The sequence below is a fragment of the Trichogramma pretiosum genome, unplaced genomic scaffold (assembly GCF_000599845.2).
Source record: "Trichogramma pretiosum strain Unisexual culture from Peru unplaced genomic scaffold, Tpre_2.0 scaffold54, whole genome shotgun sequence".
NCBI classification, from domain to species: domain Eukaryota; kingdom Metazoa; phylum Arthropoda; class Insecta; order Hymenoptera; family Trichogrammatidae; genus Trichogramma; species Trichogramma pretiosum.
The window spans coordinates 239,784-253,354 of record NW_019641628.1 but is presented as its reverse complement, the minus strand read 5'-3'; the positions used below and the strand labels follow the sequence as shown (position 1 = coordinate 253,354).

General features: G+C 34.3%; 2 protein-coding genes across 2 annotated transcripts; both read right to left on the bottom strand.

Moving 5' to 3' along the window:
• Positions 1–369: 369 nt before the first annotated feature.
• LOC111693683 (calponin homology domain-containing protein DDB_G0272472-like) lies at positions 370–2,401 on the bottom strand. The gene is made up of 7 exons (XM_023459080.1): positions 2,254–2,401; positions 2,060–2,127; positions 1,838–2,002; positions 1,671–1,769; positions 1,232–1,504; positions 532–787; positions 370–467 (listed from the first exon to the last, which is right to left on the bottom strand). The coding sequence occupies exons 1-7, from the start codon at positions 2,399–2,401 to the stop codon at positions 370–372; spliced, it is 1,107 nt and encodes a 368-aa protein (XP_023314848.1).
• Positions 2,402–7,364: 4,963 nt separating this feature from the next.
• LOC106660241 (putative uncharacterized protein DDB_G0271982) lies at positions 7,365–9,296 on the bottom strand. Its single transcript, XM_023459079.1, has 6 exons — positions 9,149–9,296; positions 8,663–9,072; positions 8,463–8,603; positions 7,859–7,960; positions 7,549–7,798; positions 7,365–7,462 (listed from the first exon to the last, which is right to left on the bottom strand). The coding sequence occupies exons 1-6, from the start codon at positions 9,294–9,296 to the stop codon at positions 7,365–7,367; spliced, it is 1,149 nt and encodes a 382-aa protein (XP_023314847.1).
• Between the last annotated feature and the right edge of the window lie 4,275 nt (positions 9,297–13,571).

The window sequence follows — 13,571 nt, the reverse complement described above, 5'->3', positions numbered from 1 at the left end:
CCGCGTAAAAATGGAAAACATTGCCCATATATTGGCCATATATTGGCCATATACATTTGCGATATATTACCGAATCAATCGCCAATATATCGCAAATATATTGCATCTATAGATGCAAATGGACATCGGCCAATATATTGCTCATACATAGCCAATATATTGCAATATTCAAATTTAAAAAAACGGAATGTCAACATATTTTTTTTCTATTACAACGAATTATAATTCATCAATAAATTAATTAAAAATCAAATAAATTGACATTTTTCGTACTCAGAAATATTTTTATTTTTTATTTAAAAAAATGAGTCTAACGTCTAATTAACTATAAGTAGTTAAATGAAGTATAATATAGTAGTTAAAACATATCTATCTTCTAGGGTTACGGAGCGACGCAATCATCATATTAATGACGTTCGTAAACTCCACTACTTTAAAAGTATAACTGCATCTCCTGTTGACGTAATCTAGAAAGACGAGTCAAATCAATTTCAATTTCATTCACTTTTTAGAAAAGTAGCTATTACTTACATTCGACAGCTGCCATTATATCCTCAGGAACTCCATCATTCCTATTGGATCTTCCTCTTGCACACATGCCAATTAAATTGTGCTCTCCGACTAGAATTTTGAGTAGGTGTCGAGTCATATGTCTTGGTGAATCAATCCAACGATTCATGTAAGTCACATCTGCTTGGTTGATCCACACATTATAGCACCTGCATAGTTGAACTTTTCCATTGCCAGCTCGGCGACATTCATCCAACGGATCTACGTCTACAGGTCTCTGAAAAAAATTAAATCATTTATTTGACATTCTTATGAATATAAATAAAGTTGGAAATTGAATAATATATATCGGCGTTCCCCACGAAAAATAGTACTTTTATTTATTAATTTGAATGAAAACTTCCTACTGTTCGTGGCGAGCGTCGATGAATACATATAGATCAATCGACCATTATAAATAATATTTAGTGTTACCGGATTTAAAGCAGCTGCTATATCGACTGGCCCTTTATTTCTGTTCCTCGGACGGGGCAATTCTCTCCCGGCATGATTCCTTCTCTCGCGTACTCTTTGAATCGGATTAACTCTCTCTTGTTCTCTCTCACGACGTCTGTTAGCTTGATTATTTCTCTCTCGTTCTCTGTCATGGGCAGCAGCATACTACAAAAATAATTTGTAATGTTTATTAATCAATTAAAAACTTGAATTTTATTTCCTGTACCTGTCTCTCATTATTCTCGTGATAGTCATCACCCAAAAAATCATCATCGTCGTCACTCCGAAATTCTTGTTCGCTCTCCTCGCGTTCTCGTTCGCGTTCTCTCTCCTCGCGTTCTCTTTCCTCGCGTTCTCTTTCCTCGCGTTCTCTTTCCTCGCGTTCTCTTTCCTTGCGTTCTCGTTCACGTTCTCGCTCGCGTTCTCTCTCCTTGCGTTCTCGTTCGCGTCGACTCTCCTCGCGTTCTCGCTCACGTTCTCTCTTATAAGGCACAGATTTCTATAAATAAAAAAATTAATCGTAATTTTGAATAAAAAAGATGCCTTTTTTATATCAGATTCTCATCTTCCTCTTTGTCGCTGTCACTCTGAATTTCGCTCAAATTGTCGTCCTGGAATTCGCTTTCGCTGCTTGTAATGGCTAGTTTGAGTGATTTTTTTGGAACCTTTCTGCCTTCTTCACTGTCACTGCTGTCCGAGTGCTCTCTTTTGCTTTTTTGTAAACTGTTTTTGTGTTTGAGATCGCGTGCTTTTTCGGTATCACTCTGTAAATTATAGAAAAATTACTCAATCAGGAATTTAAACAATTTTCTCGCGCGTCGTGTTCTCTTACCTTATCATTCAATGCACTTTCATGTCTCGTTCTCTTACAGGCAGTTGATTTTCCTTCAGGTGACAATTCTAAATCTTTGAAAGTCTTTTTGCTGGTTGAAGGTTGATCAAAGATGCTGGGTATTTTTCCAACCTTTTCGTTCAAGGATCTTGCAACTTCCTCTTTCTTTTTTTCATTATATTTTTTTTTCAAAAGCTCGAACGAATTTTTTTTAGCACGAGCTTGCGTTTTCTTCGCCATTATCTTTCCTTCCGTGTCAACCGTGACCTTACTCAAATATTCTTTATCGTCTTTAAAAAAAGTAAATTAATTAGTAAAGTAAATAAAAATTTCAGATGCAATAAAATAACAACAAATTATGATTTTAAAAACGAATATTATTATAAATAATTGCATATTTTATGATTTTTACTTACAACTTTTCAGCACGACTTTTGCCTTGTATTTTTTTCCATCTTTATATTCGGCAATCGTTAAATTTCCCTCTTCTACATCTGCATGCAAGTTTTTTACTTCTATAATGCTAGTTGTTTTATTAGCCGTCCAAAAAACTAATGCAAACATTTTGATCGATGCAAAAGAAAAAATTTTACACGTTACTAAAAGTATCGCATAACCAATACCGATCAGTGCTGAATTTAGTCACGTATGAAGTTGGGCTTGAAACGATCGATAGTAAATAATCCTAGCGTTAATTAATCTCTCCGCAATTAATTAAGGTTACTTAAAAGTAAGAAAAATGCGCAGGCGACCGACCTCTCCATTTCGAAGATTATTGCATAAAATTGAAAAAACGCGCAAAAGGGATTTTTGGAAAAAAATTTACGGAACTTGATGGAGAAAAAGGTCTCGAAGGAGAAACCGGCTTTGAGGGAGAAAGAGGTTTTGAAGCACAAGATTTTGAGATCGGCGAAAAGGAAGTCCATGCATCCACCATCGATGAATACTCTTCGCCTCTTAATCCACTGACGTCAAAATCAAACCTGCATGACGAGAGAGACAATTTTCTTCCGTATTACAGTTCGGGTATTTTCATTTGCTAGCATTAATTTAGAACTTATGATAAACGGCCCGAGATACACTTCTTGGCATTTAGTACAAATTCAGCTACCATAGTATATCAAGTATACCTATAGTTGCACGGTATGCGCGCGAGTACACTATGAGATCAGAGAGTTGTGGCGCTTAGTTTTTCACGCTTTACGATTTTGAAAAATATTTTTATGTTGAATTCTCGAAATCCTAATTCTAAATAACTTAGTCAGTATTTATTTGATCTGCATAAGTGAATATACGCAAAAAATAATTGCAACGATCATTTTGTGTGAAAACTCACTTAAAAATGTTTTATATTTTTATTTTTATGAAGAATTCTAAAAATTTCAAATCTACCATTACATAGGAGAGATCAATCAAGAAGAGGAATTTTTCTATGCGAGCGATGACGATTATTTTGACGACGACGATTATTTTGACAACGAAGATGTTGATGACAATTTCACGAGCCTAGATCCTCCTTCTTCTTTGCAAGATGATCTTTACGACGGAGCTGGTGTTACTGTTCGCGAGTTTATATTAAACATAGGTACATTGAAAACAAGCACACGTCAAACTGATACGCAAATTGCTGCTACGTTGAAATTGTTTCAATTAACTCTGCCAAAACCTAATAAGTGTCCGTCAAGCTTATATAAATTTAAAAAATCCTTTCGTGACATCGATAAACCAATTTTAAAAAAACATATGTACTGTTCGAATTGTAATGTGTTAGTGTCGACTTCAAATCGTACTTCAGGTAGTGATGAACAAGTGTCGGGTGATGAACATTCAACAGAACATATCGGTGCGTGCGATTGTAATGAAGACTTGAATTATTTTCTTGAGATCCCCTTGTTGAGACAATTAAAATCGTTATTCAATCGCCCTAACCTCTACAATAAATTGATTGGAATTAATGCTAGGTTGAACCGAGATTTGAATTGTTTTTCTGATATATACGACGGAAATATTTACAAAGAATTCGTCAGTAAATATTTTCGTAATGAATTCTCTTTAACTTTCATGTGGTACACAGATGGAGTGAGAATTTTTAAATCATCCAAATATAATATTTGGGGCTTTTGTTTAATCATTTTGGAATTACCTGTGGAAGAACGCTATAAACTAGAAAATGTTCTTTTAGTTGCACTTTGGTTTGGCGATAAAAAACCACTTCCCAATCTTTTCCTCGAACATTTACATGATTCACTTTCTCAATTAAAAGTAGGATTGGATTTTTATATAAAAGATATATCGAAAACTCTTAAGGTTCACGGAGCTATCATTTGTGGCACCGCTGATCTTCCAGCTAAGGCTTTATTTTTATCAATGAATCAGTACAATGGACAATTTGGATGTCAGACTTGTACACAGAAAGGAATTACAGTAGAGAGTACACGCGTTTATCCTTTTATTGATAATTTTTCATTACGAACCGAAAATGAGGTGTTGAGAAATGCTGTTCAAGCTGCTGAGGTCGGTGTTCCGGTATGTGGAGTGAAAGGAGAGACGATTTTATCGAAAATTGTTTATAAGTTTATAAGCTCGACAGCGGTTGACGAAATGCACTGTGTGCACGAGGGCGTTATAAAAAAGTTAATAGAATTATGGTTTGATCAAAAACATTCCGGTAAAAAATTAAGTATATCTGATTCACTAGACGCTGTTGAAAAAACATATATATGTGAGCCCGTGAATGATATAGAAAAAGAATAAAAAATAAAAACATTTCTGAGTACGAAAAATCTCAATTTATTTGATTTTTAATTAATTTATTGATGAATTATAATTCGTTGTAATGGAAAGAAAAAATATGTTGAAATTCCGTTTTTTTAAATTTGAATATTGCAATATATTGGCTATGTATGAGCAATATATTGGCCGATGTCCATTTGCATCTATAGATGCAATATATTTGCGATATATTGGCAATTGATTCGGTAATATATCGCAAATGTATATGGCCAATATATGGCCAATATATGGGCAATGTTTTTCATTTTTACGCGGGCTGTGCCTCTTGTCCCTGGTCTTCGACCCGATCTTCTCGACAACATTTTCCGTTGATGGTGTTGAGACAGCTTCTTCCTGTTGTTGATGCTGTGAAGAAATATTCATATTCTTACTCGCGGGTTGTTTCCTTCGTTTACTCAGTCGTGTAGCGTTATAAGGATTTAAATCATTTACGTGTACCTTTACAATTCGTTTCGTTGTTGCACAACGCACATCGTACACAAGCGGCGAGTAAACTTTTACAATCTCAGATGGCCCGAGGAATCTCGGTTTCAATTTCGCATTTACTGTTTTACCTTTATTTGACAATACATGATTCTTTCGCGAAACTACATCACCTAGTTTGTACGTAACTTCGCGACGATTTTTATTATAATACTTCCTTTGGCGTTTATTAGCCCGATTCAAATGTCTTTTCACCAAATCATGTAAATAAGGCAACCTTTTGGCACGCACAATCCATCTCTCTGGGTCATTAGGCAAAATATCTATCGGATTTTCAACCTCTTTTCTCAGTTGGATCGCAGGCAACTGATGTCTGCCGAAATTTAAGAATGAGGGGGTCGTACCGATTGACTCGTGTTCAGCAGTATTCAAGGCGAACTTCAATTCGTTCAAATGCAAATCCCAATTGGACTGATCATCCTCGATATAACTATTAATCATACCGCGCAAATTCCTATTCACTCGTTCAGTCGGATTACGATTCGCCGTATAGGGGGGTATTGTCGTTTGTATTATACCTAATACTGCTAAATATTGTTGAACTTCTTTATTCACAAATTCCCGTTCCATTATCGGTCAATAAATACCGTGGACAGCCCCATCGATTAACAATTAATTTATTAAACGCTTTCACGATCGTCTTACCGTTCGCTTGTCAAAATTCGGCTAACAAAATAAAGCGGATGCTCCTCTCCATTCATTTCTTGTGATAATATCCCAGCGATTGCAAAATCACTCGCGTCTGTCTGCACGCAAAATTCTTTCGTAAAGTCTGGCCGAATTAATACTGGTGCTTCTATAATCGCCTTTTTCAAGCGTTCAAAAGCTTCTTGGTGCTCAATTTGCCAAGTCCATGATACACTTTTCGTCAACAGCTCAGTCAGCGGTGCTTTCAACTAGGGGTGTGCGGATACCCGAAAAATCGGGCTACCCGACATTTTTACCCGACCCGTCGGGCTCGGGTCGGGCGCGGGCCTTTCCCGAGTTTTTCGGGCAAACCCGAGTTCATATTTGAGCCTATCTAAAACGTAAGTTCAATTTGAATGATAATTTAATATCACGTATTAATCTCCACATATAGATGTACACTTTTAAACCCGGAGGCAAAGCGAAATTCAATATAGGCTGTTTTCACAGTCGTCAGTGACGGTCACAAATCGATCAGCTGATTTCACTGGAGGCCAAACAAACCGAGTCGCCGTATAGTTTACATGTTAAATTTGTAAATTTCGAGAGCTTATATAAAGTTTGTTAGTTAAGTTAAAAAAAAAAAAATATCCTGACGTTCAGTGATATCTCAAGATTACGAGTATATATTTTTTTTCTACCGAGTGCGTGCATGTGAGCTAGAAAAAAATATTAAAAAATTTTCTAATTTTCAGCTTATACCTGTCATCTGTCGTGTGTTGGTCTGCTCTATTCGGACATCTCTGATAAATATTGGTGAATTCTCTGCTGTCAAAAAATATGGGCTTAAAATGTGCTGTTGTGGGATGTAAATCCTATGGTCAAAGAGATAAAAATGTTTCTTTCTATAGATTTCCTAAACTGAGAGATAGAAAGTATACAAATTCAAAAGATTTACAACTTCTGTCTCGTCAACGTCAAGAAGCCTGGATTAAAAGCATCAAAAGAGGACCTTTGACAGCGTCTCAATTAGAAAATTTTAGAGTTTGTCAAAATCATTTCATTTCAGGTATATTGTCTCTTCTCTTATTACTTATACTATTACTTATTACTTATACAAATTCATTCAGATTTGTTTTATTTGTTTTAATTTAGGTAAACCAGCTGACTTAAAGGATTTTAATCATCCCCGCGTAAAAATTGAATCAATGGGAGTTATATGGGCAAGGACTGGCAGGATTTTATTGTCATTACATGGGAAAGTTATTGGAAAAAACTTTTCCCATGTTTTACCCATAGTTCTGCAAATGCACATAATCCAATATTTTCCCCATTCATACTAAAAAAATTTTTATTGGATCATTTGGGCAATACTTGGGAGATATATTCAAAAAATAATTTTCCAATTTATTGCCCATATAGTTCCCATAAATTGTATTATAATATTTGTATGATAATATTTTTTTCATAGATTGCTCATATATTTATTTAAAAAAAGTATCAATTCAAAGAAATTTGTTTTTATTATTTCATATAGTTCTTGAAAAATAACTATTCAAATGTAATGAATGAACTCAAACAACTGAAATTGAACATAAATATAAATTGAAAATCAAAAATTCAATCATTGATGCGGATTTCTTAATGTGCCGATCATCAGGTTGACTACAGAGGTAAACTGAGAAGGAGTCAGCGCAGAGTCGCACCTTCTATTAACGTAAACTAAAAAAGAAAATTATGTATCAATATTATGTTAGTTTTTTAAGTTTAAAATTAATATTGTATGAAAACGTCAAAAATAGATATACATTCAACGACATCCATAATGTCTTGAGGCACGGCATGAATATTCGGATCTCCAGAAAATCCTCTTGCGCACATATACCTTAAATTATCCGCCCCAACAATAATTTTCAACAATCGCCTGGTCATTTCTCTTGGATTGTGTCGCCACCTTTGGACCCAGGCAAGTTCGGTCTCTCCTATCCAAACATTGTACATTCGAGACAACTGAACTCTTCCATCTCCTGCTAGACGGCATTTCAATAAAGGATCCATCTGAAAAAAATTATTGATTGATGAAGTAAAATTAAAAATAGAATTGTATGTTACGCTTACGGCTTCGTCCACACGACCAAGACGTTCGAATTGTCTGCGTCTCTCGTCATGCATCGCGTTTCGATTCGCTCTTCGTGCAGGTGCTCCACGGTCAATATTTTCCTGAAATGGTATTTGAAATTTTCAGATACACATTGCACATTATAGATAAATAAATATATTAATACTGCAAATCAATATAAAAAAAAGGAAAAACAGTGCCTCTACCAGTGCTCTCTCCCTTGCCTCTTCTTCCTCTTGCGCTCTCGCCCTTGCCTCCTCTTCCTCTCTTGCTCTCTCTCTGGCCGCGCGTCTCTCCTGCTTGCGCCGCTTTTTTTCTTCTCTCTCTCGTGCTTTTTCTTCCTCGAACTCGCCCAAATTTTGATTTTCCATCTCAGCTTCTTCCTCTTGCGCTCTCGCCCTTGCCTCCTCTTCCTCTCTTGTTCTCTCTCTGGCCGCGCGTCTCTCTTGCTTGCGCCGCTTTTTTTCTTCCCTCTCTCGTGCTTTTTCTTCCTCGAACTCGCCCAAATTTTGATTTTCCATCTCAGCTTCTTCCTCTTGCGCTCTCACCCTTGCCTCCTCTTCCTCTCTTGCTCTCTCTCTGGCCGCGCGTCTCATCTCGTGCTTTTTCTTCCTCGAACTCGCCCAAATTTTGATTTTCCATTTCAGTTTCTTCCTCTTGTGCTCTCCTTTTTGCTTCTTCTTCCTCTCTTGCTCGCTCTCTGATCTCTTCATCCTCTCGTGCTCTTTCTTCGGCCGCGCCTTTCTAAAATTTACACAAGAAATGGGTGAATGCCTTGAAATAGTAAATATTTGAAATAATACCTCATTCTGATCATTCTCTTCATTTCTCATAGGTGCTCTTTTATTTTCTCCTTCAGATTCACTTTCCGATTCCGTTTCGATCCGTTCCTCCGATTCATCACTCTCTTCCTTTCGTCGCTTATTCTCGACTTCTTCATAGGACTCTTTTTCAATATCTTCGTACGTTCTCTTTTGATTTAATGTATCTTTTATTTCGGTGGTACAATCTTCTTCGCTAGACTCCTCAAAAATCGAAGCGGAACACAAAGTTTTCAAATTTGCAGCACTTTTCATTGCTTTCGTTTTTTTTCTAATTTCAAGCTTGGCATTTTTTGACGGCATTTTCGGGGGAGCTTTGGAGGTTAATTTTTTATTCATTATTGTTCCATCCTCGACAGATACGTGCAATGAATTTAAGTATCTTTCGTCATCTATAAAAATAATAAACACACTTTAAAGAAATACATATTAAAAATTGCGATATAATTTAAATAGTATACGACTCACGACTTTTTTTGACGATCTTGGCCTGATATTTTCTACCATCTTTATAGAGAACCGTTGTTATTTCCCCCTCATTCGTATCCGGAAACAGATTTTCATCGCTCACAATACTCGTTACTTTACTCTCTATCCAAAAAACTAAAACTTTCATCGTGATAAAGTTAATTATCGACTCACTCGATGCTTCGCACGAATCGATCGGTGAAGGGGTTACGTTTCCGTTTGTAAACAAACGGCTGTCAGGCCTGTCAAAATCAATCCAACCTTAATTCGATGCTTTTCGTTTCCAACAATTATATTGATACAATTGCTAAGATATTTTAAGTGAATTAAAGTAGCATCAAAATGTCTAAACGACCGCTTTATTACACAGACTACAGTAATTATGTGAAAAAACGTTCGAATACAATTTTGAAATCACGTGGAGAAATTCTCGAGGCTGATCACAGTCGACTAGATGTGGACTTCGATTGCGATATTGATAACATAGTAAGCTTAAGTACTTTTGACACTCTTTGTTTATTTTTTTGTATTTTATTCGAAAGTTTATATCTATTCATAATTAGCCTTTTCAGGATTATTCTCGAATATCCCCGCAATTCAATTTTGATGTGTGTATAAATGACTATGATGGAGAAGAAACTATCCCTGACACGGAGGCAAGTGCTGGTTTAGATGAATGTGCAAATTGTAACAAAAAGATAAACAAGTACTCTTATGGTATCGATATAAATGATATATTTATAAACATATATGCGCCTCAAGTTTGTATTGATGCCAAGAATCGAAAACATCCGGTTTCTGTGGACTGTACAGTATTTTTATATTATTTTGATAATTAAAACTAGGCAAGCTGAAAATTCGAATTTTTTCGTTTGTTAACATCGATGCAAATTTGAGAAATATAAATTTATAGTATAAACAATAATCAGTAATTTCATTAAACGTAGATGACATTATTGAAGATGATGATATTTCTGATTACGAGAGCGATTCATGCAGTAGTTATAGTGAACATGAAGAGGAAAACAACAGTTGGAATAATTATTCGGATGATGATTCAGAATTAAATGAAAAATTATACTCACAATCAGATATTACACTGAAAGAAGCTATTTTATGTTTGGGCATTTTCAAATCAAAAACGAGACAAACAGATTCACACACGCGTCAGCTCTTGAGCTTGATTGCATTTTTGTTGCCAAAACCAAATAGATTTCCAACAAGTTTGTACAAATTTAAAAAATTTTTCAAAATACAGGATAAAGAGATATTTCAGAAACACTATTATTGTGAAGATTGCCTTACATTGTCTAATAACGATGACTTAAATTCGAACAACGATGAATCAATTGAAATCGAAGAAATCTCTGATAATCTCGTATCCTGTGACTGCAATAAAGACAAGTANTCAACCTGATGATCGGCACATTAAGAAATCCGCATCAATGATTGAATTTTTGATTTTCAATTTATATTTATGTTCAATTTCAGTTGTTTGAGTTCATTCATTACATTTGAATAGTTATTTTTCAAGAACTATATGAAATAATAAAAACAAATTTCTTTGAATCGATACTTTTTTTAAATAAATATATGAGCAATCTATGAAAAAAATATTATCATACAAATATTATAATACAATTTATGGGAACTATATGGGCAATAAATTGGAAAATTATTTTTTGAATATATCTCCCAAGTATTGCCCAAATGATCCAATAAAAATTTTTTTAGTATGAATGGGGAAAATATTGGATTATGCGCATTTGCAGAACTATGGGTAAAACATGGGAAAAGTTTTTTCCAATATCTTTCCCATGTAATGACAATAAAATCCTGCCAGTCCTTGCCCATATAACTCCCATTGATTCAATTTTTACGCGGGTCCCGACTGGGTACCATGTAAAAATTTAGGATACTCCAAAGGACACGCATTGAAAAGCGATGCAAGTTTGGGTTGTTACCAAAGAGCCGCTACAAGGGTATGTAAATTATAATTGTTGTAGTTGTACAAAGGAATCATAATCTAAAATATTTTATTTATTCAAGCTACATTTGGTTGGATATTTATTTATTGGATGGCTCATTACACTTCTATACTCAGACTAAGATTAAAATAAAGTTTTATCTCTTTAGTATTCCCTTTGCATAATTGTTCATACATTTTATACTATTTTAATGCAATGAATTAGAATACATATAAGTGATTTCATTTCATTTTATGCATAGTCTGTGGTTGTGTTACAGCCAATTATCTAATGAACAAATGATGAGCTCTCAGAGAATAGAATTGTTCAAAAATAGTAAATGTATTGTTGAAATATCATTAACTTTTAGTGCTTCGAAAACTGTTGATTATAGGCTCTGTTGCAAGAAGGTATTTCTCAGTGTCAACATTGAGCAATGAATAATTATCCAAGCGCTACAATGATCTTTGGTATTTCAACCGTACATTTAACTATTTTTGGCTATTGTATAAGGTGAAGTACTTTCAAACAGAATCTTCAAAAAAGGTAATGATCCTTTTTGGCTCAAATATATTTAGTTAACATTTTGAAAAGCTATACAAGTATTTCTCCTGAATTTCAATTCCCAATACTTTCAAGTTCATGAGATATTTATATTAATTTTATATAATGATTTTTCAGGCTGAAAAAAAATTCAAAGGAAGTTAATGCTACCTGTCCCAATAAAAGCTACAACAGCATAGTGGAATTAGTAGAAGAAAAAAAAGAAGATAACATTGGCGAGGATTATGGATGTATCGATCAAGAACACCGCACCAATGAAGTTTCATCGAACCATATATCCGCTCAAATTAATGTGGAAAACCATTATTCTGATGAATTTGTTAAGGCACTGATATCAGAATTAAAACATAAAGATGAATTAGTTAATGAACTAACATCACAATTAAAAATTAAAGATGAATATGTCAATGAATTAGAATCACGTTTAAAACAAAAAGATGCAATAATTGAAAAATTAAATTTAAAAATTGGAGTTATGGAATTCGATGAAACTTCATTTAAAGGTAATAATGAAAAAACACTTTTTTATACTGGCCTTCCTAATGCTGAGACTCTTTTCATCATCCACGATACTGTCCAGCCCTACATATTACCAATAAGAAATTTCTGTGCCTTAACACCATTTCAACAGCTTATACTAAGTTTAATTAAGTTACGCTTGAATCTTTCTCTAAAAGATCTTTCTTACAAGTATATTAATGAATAAATTTTTTTCCTCTATATACAGGTAAATCATCTTGACATTATTTTCAGATTTGGTGTATCGGTTGCGACAGTGGCCAGAACATTTCGAAAAACAATTAATGTAATGGCTGTCTGTTTTTCGAAATTAATTGTATGGCCAGACAGAGAAACTATTTTAACTACACAACCATTATTTTTTCAATCTAGCAAGCACATCACAGTAATTGTTGATTGCTTTGAGATTTTTATTGAAGGTTCAGACAATTTTTTAGCGAACGCAGAGAGTTGGTCGCAATACAAGCACCACAAAACGATAAAGGTATTGATTGGAATAACAGGGCATGGCAGCATCAGTTTTTTGTCCAAAGCCTGGGGTGGACGGACAAGTGACAAGCACATAGTCGAAAATTCAGGCTTTCTTGACCATATTCTCCCAGGGGATGTTGTATTGGCTGATCGAGGCTTCTTAATACAAGATTCACTTGAATGCATTGGAGCAGCATTAAATATTCCAGCATTTACAAAAGGTAAAAAAGATTTTGTTGTTAATATTTTTAATCGTGTGCATAATTATTTAAAATTAATATTTTTTAGGGGTGAACCAGCTGCATCCTGTGCAATTGGAAGAAACGAGAAAACTGGCGAATATAAGAATTCACGTGGAAAGAGTAATTGGAGGAATGAAGAATAAATTTCAAATCCTCACAAATACTCTACCAGTTGATACTCTATATACCGATTCCAAAGGTGATAGTTTTATTGATGCAATTTTATCTGTTTGTGGTGCTCTGTACAATTTGTGCCCTTCTATTATGCCAAAAAATTTTTAATAAATGTAATTTTTTATAAGTTTTTAAATTTGTGCGCGTGCATGTGTGAATGCAAGTGAGTTTTTGCTATTTTTATTTTTTAAGTTTAAATTGTGCTTGTGGTGTGGGTATTAAGCTTCATCATTTTTATTAGTTTCTAAGAATAATAAATATTTGATTATAACAAAGAATATTATAGCATGAATATATATTTTACCATGAATAAAAAAATTTAAGCAAATGTTCAGTTTTTTATTTAATATAATTAATAACATTTATATACAAGATCTTTTTATCATTACAGTGTTTAAAATTAATTGTTGTACGTCCACTCAACCGGTCTATTAGGGTCACTTTCTCTTGTATAATATTTGCCAAGTAATTCCGGTACAATTACCT

What these genes read in the sequence shown, in the direction of transcription:
- LOC106660241 (XM_023459079.1), bottom strand. Translation starts at nt 9,296, where the DNA reads ATGAAAGTTTTAGTTTTTTGGATAGAGAGTAAAGTAACGAGTATTGTG. An exon ending in AAGAGAATGATCAGAATGAG is followed by an intron (nt 8,604 to 8,662) that starts GTATTATTTCAA and finishes TGTAAATTTTAG; the next exon opens with AAAGGCGCGGCCGAAGAAAG. An exon ending in TTGGTCGTGTGGACGAAGCC is followed by an intron (nt 7,799 to 7,858) that starts GTAAGCGTAACA and finishes AATTTTTTTCAG; the next exon opens with ATGGATCCTTTATTGAAATG.
- LOC111693683 (XM_023459080.1), bottom strand. Translation starts at nt 2,401, where the DNA reads ATGTTTGCATTAGTTTTTTGGACGGCTAATAAAACAACTAGCATTATA. An exon ending in AAAGTGCATTGAATGATAAG is followed by an intron (nt 1,770 to 1,837) that starts GTAAGAGAACAC and finishes TATAATTTACAG; the next exon opens with AGTGATACCGAAAAAGCACG. An exon ending in ACGAGAATAATGAGAGACAG is followed by an intron (nt 788 to 1,231) that starts GTACAGGAAATA and finishes AATTTTTTTCAG; the next exon opens with AGACCTGTAGACGTAGATCC.